This window comes from Saccopteryx leptura, chromosome 1 (genome assembly GCF_036850995.1).
Source record: "Saccopteryx leptura isolate mSacLep1 chromosome 1, mSacLep1_pri_phased_curated, whole genome shotgun sequence".
Lineage (NCBI taxonomy): Eukaryota > Metazoa > Chordata > Mammalia > Chiroptera > Emballonuridae > Saccopteryx > Saccopteryx leptura.
Genome location: NC_089503.1, coordinates 239049480 through 239073047, shown reverse-complemented (window position 1 = coordinate 239073047; position 23568 = coordinate 239049480). Strand labels below are relative to the sequence as shown.

Genomic DNA, 23568 nt, shown 5'->3' with positions numbered 1-23568 from the left:
AGTTCACTCCAATTCAACTGGATTAACAAAATTCAACTAAATCACTCAACTTTAGTTGATTCCAATTACTGGGACAATTACTTTCTAGAAAGAAAAAAGAATCAGTTTGGTTTTATTTTCAGAATATGGGTTGAGCCTTCCCGTGTATGTGCACATGCGTGGTGCGTGTGTGTGGGCACTCCCAATGGAGTGGCTTCAGGACTCATCGGGAAGGAGCCTGGCAGGAATGACTCTTGAACTTGGCAGTGCTTGCACGTATTCTTGAGGCAAGAGATCACTGAATAGAGAAAATCTCCCTTTCCCTGCCTGAGGCGGGCTGGTCTTCCTCCAATGTCTCTGTAGATGAGTTTTCTGGGCCTCAGATTTTTGTCGCCACTCACAGTTGGGCCAGAACAAATTTGGCGACATGGTTAAAACTCCTTTGAAGGAAGCAGAAACCTTACAGCTCTTGGAAATCACAAGGAAGGGACTAACTTCTTTTCTGTCTGACTAGGAACTATTCATTTTCATCTTCATGGTCCGTAAAAGAAAAAGCAACCTTTTCCCAATACGGGTCCCGGGGTGTGTGTGTGTGTGTGTGTGCGCGCGCGCGTGTGCGCGTTTGAATGAGATTTACAGGAAGACAAAACATGAAAGGCAGAGCAGTAGGACACCTTACTCTATGGATTCATGATTGGTGATATGTGTCTGTGCATCTGCTGTCTAGACATTGCTGTGAGTTTGACCCAAATATTCTGTCTGACTTGCAAAGTGGGAGGTGCACGTGGGGACTGGATGAGATGGAGTAGAGAGGTTGACAGTTTGTAGGTTTGGCAAAGCATTAAGGACCATCTTTGGAGTTCACATTCATTGATATATGATCTGTTTAGGCATTATCAATAATGATTTAACAAATCAATATCTATGGCCACTAGTGAGCTGTGAAACCTGAAGGAAGTCATTCTGTCCTTCTCTGGCTTCCCTTCACTCCTTTGTGAATTAGCAGCCTTGACTAGATGACATCAAAGGTCAAAAATTCCCAGCTGGCGGGAACACCTGGCCTGTGGCACTTCACCAGGTTAACTTTCCTAACCTGTTCAGGTTTCAGTTCTCACCTTCTTGATCCTCATGCTTTTTTTTTTTTTTTTTTAGGAAGAACCTTTTAAAATAAAATCCTGAACCTCTGTACTTGGCCCACCCAACTGGCTTCACCATTTGGACAAAAATCAGTTATTAACAGGTTAGAGACAGATGAGTAACAGTCTGATTCAATGAAAATCAGTCATTTAAGTCAGGCACAGAATCTCAGAGGAGCTCAGGGCGAGTGTCTGGGCTCAGTTAAGTTTTTCTGGGGAGGGCAAGTAGGTGACGTAGGTAACACTGTTAGAATCCACCAGGAGGCTTTGCTGGCCCTGGGGAGAATTCAGTTACGAGAAATCCACTGACTGACCTGCCTGTTCAGTCACCAGTGTTCTCCTAGGCACTTCCCCAGGGTGGTGGGGTGATGGCAAAGGGACTCTTTGGAAATTGGGACTGGTACATGTGACCGGGCAGGTGACAGAGGGTGTCTATGTTTGCTCCACCCAGGCTACACTGCTGTGTCCTAGCGCAAACTTGATACAATTTACATTGTATCCTTTTGGTTTCCTTTTCTGGTGGGTCCCTGTCAAGGCTGTTGGGTCACCTATTTAGGGTGAATTTGAACTAGTACTTTGAGGGCAGCCACAGTGACATGGGCACATCTGATAAATCTATTACCCTCCCTGGGAGCTCAGTGCCCATGGAGAAGCCCTCTGCAAGAACCACAGCTTTTGCCCTCCCCCCTTTGGGATCCCAGTTCTCATAGCACCAGATTTTAGAAAACAGGAATATGGGAAGTACTGAGATGTGTCATGCTGGGAACCCAGGTCTTACTGAACATCTGAATGAGTGGCACTTCTGCAGGACTCTTTGGGTATTAAGTGAGAGCCAGTCATAGGGATGTTGGGCTCCAAATCTGGAACCCCGGGCAGATCACCTGCCGACAGGTCCTGGGGGTCCACAGTTCACCAGTTTCAGGAAAGCCTTGCCTCTGGGGAGACCCATTTGGGTGATTTGGCTTCAACTTCTTTCTTACACTGGCTCCCCGCCTCCCAAACCCTCCTCTGGCTCCTCGGCTCTGGCTCCGTTCCAGGGCATTTCAGCAGAGGGAGAACCTCCGGGAGTTGATGTTCATCTTGGTGACTCCGATGAGCTTAAGTGGTGTGGAGAGACTGAAGGAGGAGGCCAGTGGGGAGTCACAGAAGAGGTCTGACAGCTCATCCCGCTCCTCCAGCTCATAGGTGGCATCGTTGAGCATCCGCCTGTGGAGGTCGCAGGTCTGCTCTATTTTCAGCTTGTTGATGTCACTGCGCAGGCGCATAAGCTGTCTGGCCAGCTGCTGGTCCTGCAGCCGCATCTCTGTCTGGAAGGGAGGAGGGGACATTAGCGTTGAATTGGGGGTGGAGGCGGAGGCGGGGGCTGCAGTTCTACAGTCCCTGAAAGGCACAGACCTAACTAATGCCTTGCATCATCAATTGGTCCATTTGGAGATATTAGCGCTTTCCCAGCTCAGGGAAGTTAAAAGGCACAGATAGCGAGGTGACCAATGAGGTTGTGCTTGCCAAACAATATTTTATGCTAAGCTAGATCCTATGTCTAAGCCCTTCTGAAAGAAGCTCAAGTAGTTCTGGCTTAAGGGTGTTTCCAGCCCAGTCTCATTGCTTACAGATATGTACAGATGGAGTAAGATTATAAAGAAATGCATGGGAATGACAAATACCAAATTCAGGAGCATGGCTACTTCTGGTCAAGAAGGAGGGGATGTGATTGGAGAAGGTATCCAGGGGCTTCAATTTGTATTGGTAATGTCTCATATGTTATGTTGGGTGGTGGGTATGCTGTTATATTATTCTTGAAACATTTTGGAATGCCTGCAATATTTCTTAATAAAGTTTCAAAAGAGCCACACATAAATATATGCTAATATTTATTGAATGTTTTACTGTACACCAGACACTGTTCTAAACTCTTTGGGTATGTATTAGTCAGCTCAGGTTGCTATACAAAATACTATAGACTGGGAGGCTCACACAACAGACATTTATTTCCCGCAGTTCCAGAGGTGAGAAAGTTGAAGATCAAGTTGCAGGCTGATTTAGGTCCTAGTGAGAACCCTCTTGAAAGTGGCTTGTCAATGGCCACTTTCTTATCATGTCCTCACATGATGGAGGGAGAGAGATCTCTCTTTCTCTTTCTGTAAGGCCACTAATCCTATCATGGTGCCTACCTGGATGACCTTGAAATCTAATCACCTTCCAAAGGCCCCATCTCCAAAATAACATCACGTCGGGGGTGAGGGTGTCAACATGTAAGTTTTTTTTTTTGTTTTTTTTTTCATTTTTCTGAAGCTGGAAACAGGGAGAGACAGTCAGACAGACTCCCGCATGCGCCCGACCGGGATCCACCCGGCACGCCCACCATGGGGCGACGGTCTTGCCCACCAGGGGGCGATGCTCTGCCCATCCTGGGCGTCGCCATGTTGCGACCAGAGCCACTCTAGCGCCTGGGGCAGAGGCCACAGAGCCATCCCCAGTGCCCGGGCCATCTTTGCTCCAATGGAGCCTTGGCTGCGGGAGGGGAAGAGAGAGACAGAGAGGAAAGCGCGGCGGAGGGGTGGAGAAGCAAATGGGCGCTTCTCCTGTGTGCCCTGGCCGGGAATCGAACCCGGGTCCTCCGCACACTAGGCAACATGTAAGTTTTAGTGGTGACACAGACATTCAGTCCTTTATAGGGTTTATTAATATGGAAGAGTCAATCTTCTACAATTCTGTCAAGTAATTTTACAATAACCTCTGCGGTTTATATATACAAGAGCCAGAGGCTCAGTAAAGTAAGTCACTGTGTCAAGTCACAAAACTCAGTGACTGAGTTGGGATCAGGAACTTAGGCAGTCTCACTGAGGAACCCAAACTACGACTACTGGCAACTAAGTTCTTCTGTCTCTGTGGGTAGAGCTGGAGTGGGGGGTACGAAGTGAGCACTGTGTTCAGGGACCTAGCAGGAGGTTTATAATATTTCTAGTGCCTCAGTGTTTTATATTAGGAAGGGTTATGATAATAACTCCTCACCTGGTCTGACACATGCATTTTCTAACACTCACCTACGTGTTAAACATATTAGAACCACACAACAAGTCCTGAGGCACCAGCAGGACACTGAGCATTTCACAAGTGCGGGGAGAGTCAATGAGTCGCTCAGTTTCACAGCTGTGTGGTGGCAGAGATGGGGTTGGAGCTCACAGGATCTCCTCAGGCTCCTAGTGCAGAGGGTTTTCCATTAGTGACACTCTGTCACTAGGGTCACCAGCTGCTCCTGCTTGACACAAGATCTGGTTCTTTCTCACCCTTTACTCCTAGTCTGCCTATGCTTGCAAGTCGCTATTGTTTTAGTGTTTGGTTTTCTTTCTCTCAGCTATGTTGTTCACCTGGTGCTTGGAGCTACACTGATTTAGAAAAATCAGCCATAAGATCCCAAAGGGACCCTCCTGATAGTTATAAAACTAAATCCAAATGTTCTCACTTTTCCCCTTTCCAGATTTGGAATCAAGCACATTGCAGGGTAGAAAAATAAGTAACTTTACCAGTAAACATTTCAACTCCCTCCCTTTTCATTTTTATGCACTTTTACAGATCTCTTCCAATTTTTTTTATTATCAAGTGAAAGGCAGGGAGGCAGAGACAGACTCCCAACATGCACCCCGACCGGGATCCACTTGGCGATGCTCCGCCCATCTGGGGCTGCTGCTCTTTTGCTTGGCAACTGAGCTTTTTTAGCTCCTGAGGTGAGGCCATGGAGCCATCCTCAGTCCCTGGGGCCAACTTGTTGGAATCATTCAAGCTATGACTGTGGGAGAGGAAGTAAGGAGTTGTGGAAAAGCAGATGGTCATTTCTCCTATGTGCCCTGACTGGGAATTGAACCTGGGACTTCCACACACTGGGCCAACACTCTACCGCTGAGCCAACCAGCCAGGGCCTAGACCTCCTCTAATTTTATTGAGAAAAATCAAGACAGAAAGTCTTGCTTGGAGATAGCAAAGTATGTCATGGCAAAATCAGGATCAAAGTTTATAGCCTCCACTTCAGTAGCTTACTTCTCAATCCTTAAGCATAACAACCTAAATTTATTACCAGTCAGAATCTATTGCTCCAGACAAGTGCCAAACTAATGATGACAGGCTTGCCACAAGGCAGTTGGCCATTTATTCATTTATTTGGAGGCCCTAGCCATGCCTGAAACTGGGTGAGGTGCTGCCTAAACCCTCTGAAGGAGACTCGTCAAATTGGTCTTAAAGACAGAGCTGGCTCACACCCATTGTTCTATTTGATAAGGTCTTCTGGGAGTTTTACTAAAACCACTACTCTTTTTGGGTACAGTATTTTATAATTCGAAGATAGATGTTTGACAAGCTAGGAATCCTGTAATTTAGACTTGAACTTGGGCCTCAGGAACTGGATCTTTGGTCTAAAAAGATCCTTTTAAGTTGGAGACCTTTAGGTTGAGCAGGTGTCTGGGAGTATCTGTGAGCTGTGGCCTGCCTGTGTATCCCTGGTAGGGGGAAGGGGCTGTTTTCTATGGCTGATAGATCTGGTCAAAGGTCAGAGGAACAATTTAGGTTTTAAAGCCCATCAGAATCAGCTGGACAGAGGGGTGACAGTCTCCTTTGATTAGACAAAGGCCACTTTGGTGGAGCTACCTCATGTTTCCATTCAGCTTGGATGCACTCAACTCTGCATGAGAGAAGGGTGAGAAACAAAACCACACTTCTGAGAGGGCTGGCCACTCCGGCCGTACTGCTTGCTTGTGCCCCAACACGAGGCGGGGCAGGGAATCTGCAGGCCTTGGTTCCAGGGCTCCTGGTAGTGTGAGCGACCCACCCAAGGAGTCTCTCGGAATCTATATACTATTTCAACCCCTGAATATAAGTCAACTATTTCAACTGAGGCTCCAAGAAACTGTTTCAACATTACAAAAAAACACAACCATCAGTGTTAGCCCTAGTCTCATCTACTCTGTGAGCCCCACAGGGGCTTTCCAGTGGTGACATTATGCCTTAACTTGAGTTCCTGCTTCAGAGATAACCCAACTGTAACCATATAGAAAAAAGTTCCCACAGCCTCTGAAGAAACCTAAGCAAAGTGCGCAAGGCTAAGAGGCTTTTCGTGCCCAGAATTTGTTTTTCCAATTGTGGTTAAATACACATAACATACAACTTATTATCGTAACCATTTTAAAGTGTACAGTTCAGTGACATTAAGTACATTTATATTGTGCAGCTGTCACTATCATTCATTTCCAGAACTCTTTTCACCTTGTGAAATGAACTCTGTCCCCATTAAACAACAACTTCCCGTTCCACCTCCGCCCAGCCCCTGGCAACCGCCACTCGACTCTCCGTCTCCGTGAATTTGACTACTTTAGGAACCTCATATGAGTCAAATCTACAGTATTTGTCTTTTCTGTGATTAGTTTATTTCACTTAGCACAATGTCCTCAAGGTTCATACAGCAAAGAGGCTTTTTAAAAAAGTTATTGACTTTTAGGGCAGGGGGAGGGAGGGGAGAGAGAAAGGGAGAGAAAAACAGTTATCTATTGTTGCACTTATTTGTGCATTCACTCGCTGACTCTTGTATGTGCCCGGACTGGGGATCAAACATGCAGCCTTGGTGTATCGGAACAACACCCTGACCAACTGAGCTACCTGGCCAGGACCACAGCTAAGAGGCTTTTTATAAATTAAATATTTTCAGAAAATTTCAATAAGCATATGTCTTTGCTGATCCTGTGCAGCATAAATCAGGGAATGGCAGTTCCCGAGGATGATTACAGAGAGCAGGACTGGGGATGGAGCAATTCCTTCCTTCCTCTTTTCTGCCAAGGAGATATTTGGGGCATAGCCTTGTCTTTGGCCACACAATGCTGGATACAGTTTCCATGTATTATTTTACTGCATATCCCCGCAACTCTAGAATGTAGGTATATTTACTTGTTTTATGGCAGAATAAAACCAACTCAGAGACGTTAAGGAATTGTGCATAGTGGCACTTGGATCGCATCGGGGCTCGTCAGAGCCGAGCTGGTGGCCTCTCTATGACTGCTGTCTGCATAGAGTGGAGCTGGGGTTCAGAGGCAGCAGAAATGGGAAACCCATTGCTCTGGGGTTAGAATCTGGGTTCGTCCTGAACCTTACTGCTCATCAGCTGTGTGACTTTGGGCTAGTCACTGATGCTTCTTGAATTTCTGTCTCTTCATTTACAGAAAAGGCATAATGCTTATTCCAAGGCCTGTGAGAAGCAAATTAGATGGTAAGTAATATGCCAAGTAAGCTGAACAATGCCAGTCACATCAAGGTAAGTGGTTTACAGCTTAAGTCTTTTCTCTCTAGACCAAGGTGCAACATATAGAAACCAGACAGGGCTTTCTAGTTTTAAGACTTTATTAAAGAAACTGAGATGCTGGCCCCAGTGACTCAACTCAACTATCAATGTGGATTTAATGCATTCCTGGCAAAGGCTCAACTGCAGGAGTTGATGAATTCTAATTCTCCATCTCAGGGATAAAGGTGCTTGTTGGATCCTCAGAGGTGAGGTTTATAATCCCAGCAATCCTATAATTAGGGTATTGTATATGGTGAAAGGGGGAAAAAATGTCACTACGTCTCTGACAGCGCCTTGCGGTGTCAGGGCGTGTTCCCACGGGAGTGGGGGCAGGGGAGAAAGCACGTGAAGGGGTGGTGGAGGACCAGTGGCCTCTTGCAGTAACTGTGTTTGTGGTCTGTGCCGGGCTGTGGCCAACACAGGTTTGTTTCCTCGAGTCAGACAAGAGTGCTCCTTATGGTCAGACAAGAGTGGTTTCTTATGGTAGAAGCTGAATCCCCAAAGGCAGGATTAGGTAACTAAAGGCAGTCACTAAACTGCTCTGCAAGAGATGTCCTTAGCCTGGCCTGGTGAGGTGAGAGGGCGGTGGGAGGCCAGGAGGAGGGCCGGCGAGGAAATTCAGAGGTCAGAGATCTAATATGAGCGCGCAAGGGTTTGTTGTGATGTCTTTTTAGTCAGGTCTCATGGGTCACTAGTGATTTCCTGGGGAGTTAGAAAAGGAGTTGACTCCTGCCTCTGGACTGGTGAAATAAAGAAAGAGCCTGCAGTCCAATGAGGTGGATAACATATCAATAAATGAAACATGGTATTACCAGACGGTCCAGCAATTTCACTTCCAGGTGTGCACCCAAAAGAACTGGAGGCAGGATCTCGAACAGATACCCGCACACCCATGTTCACAGCAGCACCACTCACAACAGCCTACAGGTGGAAGCAACCCAGGAGTCCACTGATGGATGAATGGAAAGTGTGGTGTCTCCATACAAATAAATATAATTTAGCCTGAAAAAGAAAGGAAATTCTGACCTATGCTCCAACATGGATGAACCCTACATAAGTGAAAAAACTCAGACACCAAGGTACAAATACTATACAATTGCACTTATACGGAGTACCCACAGCTCAAATTCATAGAGACAGAGAAGAAGAGGAGGGTGGCTACGAGGAGCTTGGGAGAGGGCGAATTGATACAGAGTTTCAGTTTGGAAAGATGAAAAAGTTCTGGAGGTAGATGGTAGCGTTCTTGCACAACATTGTGAATGTACTTAATAAATTGTACACTGAAAAATGGTTAACATGATAAACTGTGTGTTGTATATATTTACCACAACTGAAGAAACAATAGCAAAAACTGAAAATTTGGGGTGACCACTCAACCTAGTTTGCCCAGGACCTTCCCGATTTTAGTCTCCAAAGTCCCACATCCTGACCCCAGCAAACAGGAATGGCTGGTCACCCTACCTACAGCAAGTGTGGCTGCAGGTGGCGGCAACTAAGGACCCACCCTGGCAAGTCAGAGGCACCATCTGTGCGGGGCAGTCTTTACCTTGAGCAGCAATGGGAACTGATCAGATCCTGACTGAGGTCGAGGGGTTGACAGATGGGTTAGAGGAGCGATGACCCAGCAGGAGGGAGAGAGTATTTCACGCTTTGCCAATGTCCCCGGCAGCATGTGGGGGAACCAGCACTTCCGTGGAAATCTGGAGAATTTGTGTTTACTCGCTCTGTCTAAAACACTAGCTCATCTCTTGGCGTCCCAGGGAGGCAAATGCCTTTGTTTCTAGTTGCCAATGGGGTCTGCTCGAATGCTTTCTTGGGGCTGATAGCTACAGGTCTAAAGTGTCCTGAAGATTTTAGCAGTGAAAAACAACAACAAAAAACGCAAACAAACAAAAAACAAAGGGCATATGAATATCAGGCTGTCAGGAGCAGAAGCAGTTCCTTCTGCAAGTGCCACCTTCAGCCCTCTGTGGCTTCTGCTTCCTAAGCCGGGGGCAGTGTGTGGATTACCAGGTAGGCTCTATTCACGATCTGCTTTGTTCTCCGGTCCCTTGTTTTCTGGAGAATCCTGTGAAAGCTTCCATTCTCTTAGTTTGGAGAAATAAAAAGACAGTGACAGTGGCTTGATACATGGCCCTGTGCAAATGTGAAAGCACATTTGGGGCAGAGATTTCCGAATGCATCTTGAATGCTTGTTCCGGAGAAAGCCCAGAGCCCGGGGACCAACCAGAAGTGAACGAGTGAGCTGGGTTCAAGAGCATCGTAATTAGCCCAGATCTGGGCAGACAGAAAAAAAAAATCCCTAGGTGATCAAGGGCATTTTGTTTAATCCCTATTTCTGAGGCTCAGATCTAAGCTGTCTCAGCCCACGAGCTGCAATGAATCCCTGATGGATGTTGAGGAGAGACTGGGAGTAAAAACCAGGCTATTTTCTCAGCCACACATAAGGGGACAGAACATGCTCTGTGCTCTTATGACATTTAACTCTTGAACTTTGAACATTCTTTGTGTAACCTGTCCAGAAACTTCTAGTTTATTGTTTTGATCAGTGTGGTGTGGAATACATTTAGAAGCCTGGATACAATATTATTCATTATTTGATCTTGGGTTTGGCTTCTGAGAAGGAGGCAGAAAAACGCTATTAAGAGTGAAGGCAAGTGGAGTCAATCAATGAAGGGTGCTGCTAGGTGACAACTTTAGATTCTGGGGAAAATTTAACACATCCCCCCCCCCCACCCCCAGCATCACTAGAAACCAAACAGAGTTTGTGAATTTATTTCCAGGGAAAGCTGTCAGCTTGGGGGAAGGCTGGAACCTATTCCCAAAGGCCTCCACTTTGGAGGGAGCAGATCACTGCTCCCAGCAAGCAGAGGTCATGCTCTGGGTGGCCACACGCTCTGCAGCTGCTGGCCTTGGGGCCCAGGCAGACGCCAGGTTGGCTCTGGGTTCTTGGAAAGAGATCCCAGAAAGTTCCCTTGCTCCTTCCACCACACGAAGACATGATGAGAAGTCTGTGACCTGCTCAAGGACCCTCTCTTGCCCATGCTGGTACCCTGGTCCAGACTACTGTGAGAATGTGTCTGTTGTTCAAAAGCCACCCGGTCTGTGGTATTCTGTTGGAGTAGCCTGAAGGGATGAAGACACCATCCGAGCTCAGCCCGGATGGTGAGATGAGATGAGTGGTTCTGGGCAGCCTTCTGGCTACCACCTGGCTCTGTGGGTGAGAGCTCAGGCCCCCGAGCGCCAGGCCCTTGGCACAGATCGGAAACCATCTCTACGCTGCGGAGGGCTTAGCCACCTTGAGTGAGCCTCTCTGTGACCCTTGCCTGGCTTTTGTCTGCTCACTGGCTGCGTCTGGCCTAGGCCTGCACTCAGGGGACACAACCAACAGCCACTGGGCAGGGTGCGGTTTTCTAGACCCCAGCAGCAGCCTGGGGGGGAGGACATGGGTCCAGAAGCTTATAAAATAATATATCCCCCAGAAAGGAAGTGTCCAGCCAAGGGGCACGCCTTAGGCTTGGACAGTTCTTTTTGAACCGGCTGCCAAACCTAGCCTTTGTGTTATAACAATGAGCACCCTTCTCAGAGAGAGAGGGGAGTTCTTAGAAAGAGGGAAAAATAGAGTCAACTTTGCACATTAACAGCCCAAATTTCCAGGAATTGAGAGAATGTGTTCAATGAACATAAAACACCGTGAAATACCAAGTGCATTCCCACTCATTTGATCTCAGGAGCAATGGGCTGTGTAGCAGCCGTTCAAAGCAGGGGTTCTGAGGTCAGGCAGACTTGGGTTCCAATCCCTGTTCTGCTGGTTGATCTTGGCAAGTTACTCTACCTCAGTTTTCTCTTCTGTACAATGGGGACAATGATAGTGCCTATTAAATGATGTGATGTGTAGACCTGGCCGGTTGGCTCAGCGGTAGAGCGTCGGCCTAGCGTGCAGAGGACCCGGGTTCGATTCCTGGCCAGGGCACACAGGAGAAGCGCCCATTTGCTTCTCCACCCCTCCGCCGCGCTTTCCTCTCTGTCTCTCTCTTCCCCTCCTGCAGCCAAGGCTCCATTGGAGCAAAGATGGCCCGGGCGCTGGGGATGGCTCCTCGGCCTCTGCCCCAGGCGCTAGAGTGGCTCTGGTCGCAATATGGCGGCGCCCAGGATGGGCAGAGCATCGCCCCCTGGTGGGCAGAGCGCCGCCCCATGGTGGGCATGCCGGGTGGATCCCGGTCGGGCGCATGCGGGAGTCTGTCTGACTGTCTCTCCCTGTTTCCAGCTTCAGAAAAATGAAAAAAAAAAAAAAAAATGATGTGATGTGTATAAGTGAAGAGAACCTAGTGCCTGAGAGTTCTAGGAACTCAGCAGGCGCTCAGTGACCTGCTCCTGCCCTCCTCGTTGTCCCTATATAACAACCAGCCAGGTCGGTGTTTGTTATCCCCATTTTGCAATGGCAAAACCCAGGGCTAGGCTCATGGTTTTCCTAAAGTTACACCACTAGGATGTGGTAGAACCTGATTGGAAGTCTAACCTAGTTAGAAATGTTATGCTTTTCCTACTCTGCCTGTGACCAGTTAATGAACCAATGGCCGGAGAATCACCCTCAGGCACTTGTTAAGCTCCAGACGCCACTGCAGAGGTACAGAATTTGAATTTCCATGAAAAGTCAGGGAGAGAGCTGTGTTTCTAGCAAAAGTCCCAGTGCTTCATCCATGTCAGGTACTAGACACTAGCATGTTGTAGAGTTATTAAACCAGGAGGGTGGCCATCAGAGGAATTAGGGGTTTAGTCATTATAGGAGAAATAAGGAGAAGCTGAATGTCAATTATGCTTAACGGTGTGGTTCTGGCTGCTGGAGAGGTTGGGGGTTTGTGCCTTTCCCTTGGGTTAATTTCACGGTCCACTGTGGCTGGCACACTGCCACTGCTCAGCATGGACCTTAGCTCCCCCAGGCATTTTGGAACTATATTTATTGTACCTCTCGTATAGCTCTTGTCACACTCTGTCATTGTGTTTACCTGTCCATCTCTTCCACAAAGGGGGAAACCCTTTAAAGACAGGAACCCCGTCTCATTCTCCTGGGCCTCCACCCGCACCAGCGCCTAAGCCCGTGAACAAGGGTTGTATTGAATAGACCCTTCACGAGGTGGCACGTATAACATGTATAACTGCTTCATGCTGTTTTTCTGGCTGGACACAACCATCAGGCCTCTTCTTCCCTCTCCCCTCTCCTTCACTCTGCCAGACAGCCAGGAGACGGGAAGGGCCAGGCCTCCTGAGGCCCAGTCCGCTTCCCCTCACTGGTCCACAGTCCTCACTGCATCAGCTCTCACACTCAGGAGGAAGTTTCTGGAAATGGAGGCCTCGTTTTTTATTATCTTATTCTAGGAGATTCTATGCCTTTAAAAAAATTATTAATTTGAGAGAGAGAGAAAGAGACAGAAATATTGATCTGTTCCTGTATATGCCCTGACCGGGGATCAAACTTGCAATCTTGGCATATCAGGACGATGCTCTCTAACCAGCTGAGCTACCCGGCTATGATGTCTTTTTTCTTTTTTAATCAGCAGACTACACGGTGAGGAGCGTGTACCAACAACATTGTCAAGACAGAGAAGTTTGGTTCTTACCTTTCTTTTGTCTTTCTTTTTATCTTTTTTCCCTCCCTAATTATGTATAATATATGTCCATATGAGAAATTTCATAAACTACAGGAAAGGCCGAAGAATGATGTGAGCGCCTGGAAATTAAAGATCACAGCTGTTGTGGCCTATTTCCTCTGCGGGCACCTTTGTAAAAATGTTCTTCAGTAACCACTAAAGGGCCAGTCTTGGGCCAGACTGATAGAACAGAGTTTTCCTCCTGCAGCTTGCTGGTGTGGACAGGCTGGAGGCCCCAGCCCGGACTGAGAAGGCTTGGTCTGGAGCAAAGGGACGCCTGGACGAGACACTTTATTGTGGATCAAACCCAGCTCACCCAGCACCTTCCTGGGTGGCTCAGACCAAGTTATTATCCTCATCACGGAATGGGCACGGGTGTCCTATCCCTCCCTGCTCAAAGGCTGTTATGAGATATTGCTAATAACCCTTGGCAAGCCTTTACACGTGTCCCATCCCGAAACTGCAGGGTTTGTTTTTTTACCAATCATGGTCCCGCTGACTTGAACATTTGCTGTGGGTACCTACACCTTGTAGGAAAGAAAAATGTCTGGATCCAGAGCCGAGACAGGCAGGTCAACATCTTGGTTTAGCCATATCCTTGCATATGACCTTGGGCAAGTCAACCTGGTGACCCTCAGGCTCATTCTTTCTGAACCTCAGCCTTCTTATCCATAAAATGGGAATAACAAACACCTCCAAGCCACTCACAGGAAAATGGATGTGCCTCTGGAACCATAAAATGCTCCCTAGATAGAAGATAGGAATGTGATCACCACCTTCACAACTCTCACCTCTATCCTCATCAAAAGATGCTCGGTGAGTTTGATTCAACCATATTGTCAACTGAAATGGATAAGACTGGCCTCAGAGGGCCGGGCTTGGACACCCTGGTCATCTGCTTACCAAGCACAGGCAGGAGAGGGTTAACCGGGAGAGGATGAACTCAAGCTGCTGCCACAGAGGGGCCAGTTGAGCCCAGATCTACAGCCTCCTGCCACAGCAGGCCCCAGCACATTGACACTTGTCAGGTTTCTTCTCTTTCTCTCACAGCCATAAACACGGAGGGGGGGGGGGCTGTTGCAGGGGCTCTGTCTGCAGGGATCCAACACTGACGTGAAGCTAAAAGAAAAATATCTTCCCATGCCCAGGGTTACTCACTATAAAGACAACCCCTTAGGAAGCGGGAATGTTTTGTTTTTAGTTTTGGCATCACGTGGGCCAAGCAGAAGATTTCTCCCTTTTCTTTGCCTTTCAAGTTGCAAGGGGAACGTGTAGCAGGATTACAAGAGAAGACAAATGGAGCATTCCTTTTCCCCTCGGGCTCTGGGACCCAATGCAGGCAGAGGTGTCTATGACCTGTTCTGAATTCCAGACTCAGCCTGAGGGCCGAGTCCCACAGCTTCAGGGTCATGGCCCTCGCTGGCTCACCCTTGTCTGAAACACTGCCCCCAGCCCCAGCCCAGGCCACCTGACCACCCAGCCAGGCTGCCGCAAAGCTGGGAAGCTGGAGGCTGTGACCTTATGGCAAGGCGAGCAGTCTGGAAATATCAGAGTGCACAGTGGCCCCTTACCTGGGTTCTGAGTCCTTCTCCCTCGAACAGCAAAGCCGGATGTCAGCCTGCAAGAGCCAGGGGCCCAAAGCCACCTCAGGTCAAGGCCGCAGCCCTGAATGAATACTCTGAGAGCTAAAATCAGGCCATCTTAGCTGAAAGGGCAACACCTTTCTGGTTTCTCCCAACACATGAACCTGAAAAAAGCTCACTCTACTTGCAAGTTCCTGGGGGCAGTCAAGAGTAACGGCATTTTCTGCAGTGGAAGGTGAGAGGGAGAATGGATGGGAGCTGTTGGGATCCTTTTTCTTTTTCTAAATATATTTATTGATTTTAGAAAGAGAGGGAGGGAGAGAGACAGAAACATTGGTCTGTTCCGGTATGTGCCCTCACAGGGGATTGAACCCATAACCTGGCCATATTGGACAATGTTCCAACCAACTGACTTCCCAGCCAGGGCAATTGAGATCCTTTAATATCTTGGAAATAAGTCAAGATTCTGGCAGTGATTGTGTGTGTTTGAGCTGGACTTGTAGGAGGCAGGGGTGGACAAGCTGATCTTTCCAGATCCAACACTGCCTACCTTTAAAAGGGTCAACATTGAGGCCCTGGCTGGGTGGCTCAGCTGGTTAGAGCATCATCCCAATAAGCCAAGGTTGCGGGTTCAATTCCTGGTTAGGGCACATATAAAAATCAACCACTGTACGCATAAATAGTGGAACAACAAATCAATGTTTCTTTCTTCCTCTCTCTCTAAAATACATACATACATACATACATACATACATACATACTATTTAAAAGGGTCAACATTAACAACAAGCCTTGCTGGTTGCAGTAACTACTCCTGGGAGCAGCTTACTATGGTCAGAGGATCACTGGATACAAACCCACTTGCTGAGCCAAAACTTCAGTCATATTGAGTGTTTGGCTTTGTGTAGAGAAAACAACCATATAAATGACTGAATTACTGATTTCTAATCTATTTTCTCAGCTATTTCATGAGAAAAGACAACTTTGCACCTGAACCTAAGCAATCGGCAAGAGAGCCTTCCCGGGTGGAGAGAAAATGTTATTTTGGGCTTATAATAAAATAAAAGTGCCCTAGCTGGGTAGCTCAGTTGATTAGAATGTCATCCTGATATGCCAAGGTTGTGGGTTTGATCCCTAGTCAGGGCACATACAAGAGTCAACCAATGAATAAAAAGAAAAAAAAAGAAACAGAAGTTATATAAAATCACTTTGATTGGGTTTAAAAAATTGGTTCATTTTAAATACCTTGAATGAGTTAACATATGATAAATTAGAAAAACAATGACACAAAGTTTAATGTTTTGACTAAATCTTAAAAACAGAAGAATGGGTTTATTATTCAAATGTTGAACAGTTGTTTCTAATTCAATCAAAGGATTTTACAAGTTGCCTTGTTAATATTTAACCTCGTCAGAGGGCAGAACTGCACACATTTGATCTAGCCTGCCTCCCAGTCTGTGTTTGGGCTGCTCTTGACCTCAGACATACCCTCTTCTAAATGAATCTGGTTCTTGGATTCTGGATACTGAATGTGTGAGTGGTTCCCAGAAGCCCATTCACTGGCTGAGCCCCCAGCCTAAAAGACAGTTATGGCAGGGACAGGGCTCAGAGTGCAGGCTTGGAGATCATTGGGGCTTCCCTTTGAGGTCCCTTCTTGGTCTCAAAGACCTGGTCCCAGACTTGCCTGCCTGTGAGTCCTGATTCTCATAGTGTGGTCCGTGGACCAGCAGTGCAGCATTACCTTTGAACTTGGTGGAAATTCAGAATCATGGGCCCCATCCCAGATCTTTAGGATCAGAATCTTTATTCTAACAAGAGACCCCCATGGTCTGTATGCACGTTAGAGTTTGATGGTCACTGCTCTAAGAGATGCTCTACGCTGCAGCCAAAGCAGTAGCCTCCACTGCAAGAGGGCTACCTCTCCAGCCTACCTCCTGCCTCTCTCTCCCAAGCTCTCTACTCCCAGTAGTGAAGACATACTAGTCATATAATTCTAGGCAGGTCCTCTGACTTCTATGAGCCTTGGTTTACTCATCTGTAAAATGGCAATAATAACTAAAATCACACAGGTCTGTTGTAAGAATCAAAAGAGATAATGAGGTGAGGGCTGGTACTCTCTCATTCAATCCTGTTTCTTCCTTTACCCCCACTCCCACACATGCTGTTGACTGCTGACATCATTGTGAATTTACATTTTTTTTAGGAATTACACAGTAAAGTCAAATGCCCTTGAAAGATACTATATAGTATGGTGGCTAAGAAAAGCATAGACGATCTAACCAGATGGGCCACTGTTTGACTTTCTACTCTCTCACTTACTGCTACATTCCTCTCTGAGCCTCAGTTTCCTCTTCAATAATATGGGGGTAACTGGGAGGTGATGTGACAAGTCAGAAGAGGTTAAGTAATGCTTGTGATGTACCTAGCACATAGTGAACACTCAATTTGTGACAAATCTTAATCTTACTATTCTTACCCACCCCTGGTATCCCAGAGAAGAGAGGGAGGGTGGAAAATATCATGCAAAATATAGTATATTAGCAATAACGCTGATATTCCCTGTACTTGTTTAAGACAGCCTTTGGCAGCCAATTAGTCCTGACAATTATCGCTCCTCTCTCTACTTATGGGGAATTACTCTGTCTATTACCCACGATGTCCTTGACCTGGCTCACCTTCCTCCTCAACGCACCTTGTTCTGCTTGGCAAAAAAACAATGAGCATAGCCTGTAGGTCTGTGGCAGTGGTTCACCACCTAGGTTGTACTTTCGTAGCATTGGGGAGCTTTAACAACTACTGATACCTGGATACTCAACCCCCCCAGATTGTTATCAGATTGGTCTAGGACTTGGGAGGTACCAGGGTTTCTGTGGTGATTCTAATAGGCAGCTTGGGTTGAGAGGCACCTCTCACATCTACAGGATGAGGAGGACAAGATCTAGAGAACTCCCTACTGGTTCACACACAGGGAATTCCTACTCTGATCTCTACCCCAAAGGGAGGTCTACAAGGAATGCTCACTTAGAAAGTAAAAGCCTCCGCTCCCCAAAGCAATACAACCTCAAATGAACCCTAAACCAACAAACTGAACCCTTGATTCATGGCAACATTTTTTGTTCCTCTTTATGAAAACAAATGAAAGCAGTCCAGCCATAAAAGTGAGACTAAGAGACATTGATAAGAGTGTGGTGGTTACGGGGGGAGGGGAGAGAGGGAGAGGGAAAGGGGGAGGGGGAGGGGCACAAAGAAAACTAGATAGAAGGTGACAGAGGACAATCTGACTTTGGGTGATGGGTATGCAACATAATTGAACGACAAGATAACCTGGACATGTTATCTTTGAATATATGTATTCTGATTTATTGATGTCGCCCCATTAAAAAAATAAAATTATTAAAAAAAAAAAAAAAAAAAAGAAAAGAAAGCAGTCCAGCGTCAGGAATTTAAAGGGCACCTTCCAGGGTCTGTCCTGGCCCCTACAAGTCTATCTCTTCTCCCCTCTTACACCGTCATGAGCACCCGGTGGTGACGGAGCATCCAGTGACAAAGTGAACATCCACAGGTGCCCTGTCTTCTGTGCAAACCCAGTTACTAAAGACAGACTTAGTGGAATGGCACATTTGAAGACATAGTCTTAACATCAAAGATTAAAACCAAAAAAAAAAAAAAAGATTTCCAATGAATCAGAGTCCCTGTACATTCCTGGCTCTAGCCCCAATTATTTATACTGCTCACAAAAATTAGGGGATATTTTATTGCTCCATATTCATTTTGAAATATCTCCTAATTTGTGTGAGCAGTAACCCATGGGAAATTCCAGACCCCAACGGGATGTGTTTTTTAGGATTGTGCAAAACAAGCCAAACAGGCCTCTGCCTACCTGGTTGACTCAGAAGTTACTAGTGGCTCTGGAAGGCAGTTGGCCCTTGATTACTGGCTCACCTGTGACTAGAGTGGCCTGACTGGGCAGGACGTCCTGGGCCACACGTGATGGGGTGGTGGGCAGGAGTTGAGAGCACAGGGAGCATCATGTCTGGTTTTGAGAGGCCATCAGACCTGGGATCAGAGATTCTCCCCTGGGCGAAGGGCACATAACTCTGCATGCCCATCCCCTTTCTCTCACGTTGACAGATCTCACTGATGGGACGGGCAGCAGAAAGGTTGAGCTGCTGGCCCCAGCTCCCAAACCCATACCTGTTGCTCACACTCATCCCACCTGGATGCGCTCCCAGCCCCGATGTCTGGGCAGATTCCTACCCGGCCTCTGAGGCTCAGCAAAGCCTTCGCCGCAGGCCGGATCAGCCACGCCGCCCTCTGGGCAGCTCCTTGCACACAGCTTAGTGACAGCAGAGTATGCTGGGCCGGGCCTGAACTGCTGACAACAGTCCCCCCACTGCTCTGTGCCCCGACAGCTCTGCCCCGAGCTCACCCTGCTGCCCAGCATAGCGCCGTGGGGAGAGGAACCACTCTGCTCGCTGATCAGTCACAGGAAGCTGGGAGGAAGCTTGCGTGGGTGGCGAGGGGAGCGGGCTCAGACAGCAGGAGTATCATCATAGTCCGGGAGCCCCCTGCGCAGGCCAGGGACGAGAGTATCAGAGTCTGATGTCGGAAGTGGCACTGGGGAAGGCTGGGACCCACCTTCATGGGCTCAGGTTCTCATGGGCGAGCCTTGCTTCCTAAGTACCTGCAATTAGGGGCTTACTGTCATGTGCATGTCATATAAACACACAGCAATGGAGTCTACCCTTGATTTAATAGGAAGATGACAAGTGTACAATTGGGAAAGGTAGAGATGGGGGCAGAAACAGAGAGAGAGAGAGAGACAGACAGAGACAGAGAGAGACAGAGCTAGAGAGAGACAGACACAGAGATACACGCACACAGAGTGTCATCTTTTCTGGGGGTCCGTAGAGGGGCAACCACTTACCAGTTCCTTCCTGAGCCAGGCTATAGCTTCATCGATATTCTCAAAGCCTTCCAGCTTGCCAGCGGCCCGGGTCCCATCATCCTGGCTGGCACTTTCATCAGGTGGGGGATGCTGCCTGGGCTCTCTAGGAGGGGAGGGCTCCTCCTGCCCACACTCCCCCTGCGCAGCCACCGGCCTCGAGAAGGGCCACGCCTGTTCCTCCAGCCTAGCCTGCCATTCCAGGTAGGAGGGCCTGCGGGTCTCCAGCCTCAGTTTCTCAGTGAGGGCCTTCAGGCTCCGGAGGTGGTCGTCAGGAGGCGGGGCTGCCCCTGCCTGCCCCTCTTCCCCCACCTCTACTTCTTCTACTTGGATCTGGGGCACAGACATCCTAGAGTCTGCTGGGGCGGTCGGGCATGGGAGGTGGTGGAGGCGATGAGGGAGTCCTGGCAGGTGGTAAGTGGGGCCTGCTCTGGGTGGCCTCACCCAGCTGGGGCCAAGGCTCCCGAGGGCATCGCTGGGATGTGAGCAGCTCCCGGAGCCGAGAGGGACCACGGGCGAGCCGCACAGAGCGCCCTCGGAGCAGCTGCCGAGCTTCAGGTTTAAGATCCTTTGCCGAGTCCTGTAGGCGCCATGCTTCACAGCAGGCAGGAACAGACAAGCGTTAGCAGGAATCTTTGGGGGCAGCTTTGCCAAGAAGATATATCCGTCCTGGAGATGCAGGCAGATCAGAGATGGGCGGGGAAGCTCCTCGTGGGGAAGGGCAGGCGACTAGAAGCTGCCGTCCAGTACAGGCCCTGCAGGAAGGATTCGAACAATGTCAGTAAAGGGCGAGAACAAGGCCTGCGTGCTCCTGAGCTTCCCAGGAGGGGACACTGAAGCTCAGAGGTTCAGTGACAGGCTGTCCTTGCCAATTCAGGACTAGAAGTGAGGTGATTTTAATGCCTTAACTTGATGCAGGAAAGTTAACAATAAATCAGCACTTCGTACAGTGTTTCACGATTTAGGAAAGGATTCCACCTCCATCATCTCATACCCCTCACTACAAGTATATAACAACTTGATTTTGTTCCCATTTTACAAGTGAGACACATGAGTCTCTGTGAGGTTAAATGACTCACCCGAGAGCTCCCAGCAATTAGCAGGGACAAGGCCAGGTCGTTTGATTCTGAGGCCAGGTCTCTCTGAGCACCAGCTGTCTGCAGGTCCCCATGCAAATGCAGGTGTGTGGCTGGGCCCAGTCACCACTGATCCCACCTCCACCCTGCCCACCGCGGTACCTGGCAGGGACCAGCTCTTCAAGGCCAGTCTTACAGTGAACTCTGGGCTTCTTCCTCCAAGAACAACACCTCACCTCACCTCTTCAGAGGAGGAAGCAAATAAACCTGCAGCCATTCAAGGAAGAGCTGACTGCACTCAAAGTTGATTGTTAAACCAAGTGACTCACCATTCTGGAAAGATGGTTATCACATTCATGCCCACAGCAGCAGTGCTGCCTGGGCAAGGGCTGCAGCTCTCTCATCTGATTTGGCCTCCCCACCTCTAGAGAGCAAGTGGAGCCAGGGTGCTTGCCCCATGGTAGGGAACAAGCAGAGAAGTAACTTGAAATTAGAATTTGGCCCTGGGCCCCCAGCCTCCATGTTCCTGCATTAAGGTTACATCAGAGTAGGAACATTTGACTTGGATTATGCAGAGAAGTCCCTGGATTTCAGGGTATTTTAAAAAATCTGTGTTGCCTGACCTGTGGTGGCACAGTGGATAAGGGGTTGACCTGAAATGCTGAGGTTGCTGGTTCGAAACCCTAGGCTTGCCTGGTCAAGGCACGTAGGACAAGCAACCAATGAACAACAAAAGTAAAGCAACTATGAGTTGATGCTTCTTGCTTCCCTCCTCCTCCTCTCTCTATAAAATCAACAAGTAAAATCTAAAAAAACTCTGTGTTGTGGGCCAGCTATGGAAAGAATGAAGTGATATGGAACAATGTCCAGGATTAAAGTATACACACAAAAAAATGAGACATTCACAGCCTGGAGAGGATACCACCCTTGGTGTGGAAAAGGAGGGGAATGAAGGGAGATTTTTATTGCCTTGTGTGTGCCTGAGAAGATCTCTGCCAGGAGAGAAAACTGCAACTAAGCTTGTCTGGGGTGACGGGGACTGGGCGTTGGGTGATGGTGGGCGGGCACGGGAGGAGGCAGAATCTGGAGCAGCAGGGGGCGCATAACCAGACCCAGGCTGGGCCACCCAGGGAGGCTCTGTGGTTCTCTCCAACTCCGAGGTGGAGATGCTCCAGAAGAGCAGTGTTTGCTCTCTGTTCCAGATGTTTCTATGCCTCCTGCCTGCCGAGCAACCTGACCAGAGACTGGCTGCCCGTCCCCTGCTCTGACGCCCCTGCTTCAGGGCAGCCCTGAGGAATGAGGAGGAATAGTCCGCCCCAACCAATGGCACAGAAACTTCCATCTCACCTCCAGCCACGCAAGTGAGGATCCCCTGAGGAACTGCCACAAACATGGATTGCCTGGCCGCACCCCTGGAGCTGTAATTCAGTTAATCTGGGGTGGAACATATTTTTTAAGCTCCCCCAAGGTCTGAGTGAGCAGCCAGGGTTGAGAACCACTGGTCTGGAGACAGAAACAGTAGATGTGGAATCAGACCGCCTTAGCTATAGGTGTTGTCAGGCAAGCTGAGCCTCAGTGTCCTTGCCTGTAAAGTGGGGTCATAATACCAACCTCCTCGGTCTGGGGCAATTGCAGAGCTAAGGTTGGACCATGCACTCTGCGGGCTGAGCGTGCTCCACAAAGGTGGGTGCTCTCAGTGTGTCCTTCTGTGTAGCCACACTGGCATCTTCAGAATCTCTCCTAATCTCAGACCTACTAGCGGCTTTTGGGGCCCCTCCCAGGCTCGTCTACCTCTTTGCTGCGGTACCAGAGTTTGTTTTGAGTGTGCCTTAGGGCAGCTTTACCCCTTTAGGGCTGCTTCTCATGGACAGGAGAGCTCTGATTATTTCCAGGGGAGCTTTCTGAAGAGGATCTAACTGCAGACAACCAGGAGCATATGAAACTGCTGGGCAGTCTCCTGTCCCTTCCGCCTCCCTCAGCGACACACCCACCAAAGCGGGCAGGGCCATCTACAGCTGGAGGGAGAACCTGTGAGGGAAGGGTCTTCCCTTTGGGGTGGGTGACAGTTACGACTGCATGACTTGATATGGCTGCCTCCTTGGGAAGGGGAAGGTTATTTTAATTAGTGGTTTCTAAGTCAACTGGGAGAAGGCCTGAGAAGACAGTGTCAGGGGGACCTGGAGGCATTAACAGGAACACCAGTGCCGTGTGAGTCAGCTAATGATGTCCTTCCATGCGCTGGGCTTTCGATGTGTAAAAGGGCCCCGATGCACATCACTGCTCAGCCCAGGAGCTCTGAGCAGCAGGAGGGATCAACCCATTCCACAGATGAGAAAATCAAGGCTTGGAGGTGTGAAGGGACTTGTCCATGGCCACAAGCAGGTGCCAGGAGCAGGACTTAGGCATAGAGTCTTCAGCCTCTGGTCAACCTCTTTCTACTCCAAAGGGTGCAGGCTTTTGGGTTAGACCCCCGGGGCACCCAGTTCTCTGATCGTGGGCATGTCACATTATGACCACTCTGCTTCTGCATCTTCTTCTGAGAAGTGGGGGTCACCAGGACTGGTTATGTCATTTGCCAGGCTCGATGTAAAATGAGAACACAGGGCTCCCTGTTTAAAAGAACTAAGAATTTTATGATGGAAACAGCAGATTTACCCCAAGTGCAGGGCTCTGTGGGGCAGCCTGGGTCCCTTGCTCATGAAGCTGACCATGGGAGTAATACTATGAACTTCCATAGGTCATTGTGAGGATTACAGTAACAAGTAGTGAGCCTTTAATGTGGTACTTGGTACATTTTTAGAATATGTACCTTTAAACTTCTTTAAAGTCACACTTTAAACCATATTATTCTTAACATATAATTTTATTGATCAATGCCACCC

At 48.4% G+C, this 23568-nt stretch overlaps 1 protein-coding gene across 1 annotated transcript; it reads right to left on the bottom strand.

The window, feature by feature from the left end:
- Positions 1-375: 375 nt before the first annotated feature.
- FAM167A (family with sequence similarity 167 member A) lies at positions 376-20338 on the bottom strand. Its single transcript, XM_066388018.1, has 2 exons — positions 19593-20338; positions 376-2422 (listed from the first exon to the last, which is right to left on the bottom strand). Exons 1-2 carry the CDS (start codon positions 19956-19958, stop codon positions 2159-2161), a joined length of 630 nt encoding a protein of 209 aa, XP_066244115.1. The 5' UTR covers positions 19959-20338; the 3' UTR covers positions 376-2158.
- Between the last annotated feature and the right edge of the window lie 3230 nt (positions 20339-23568).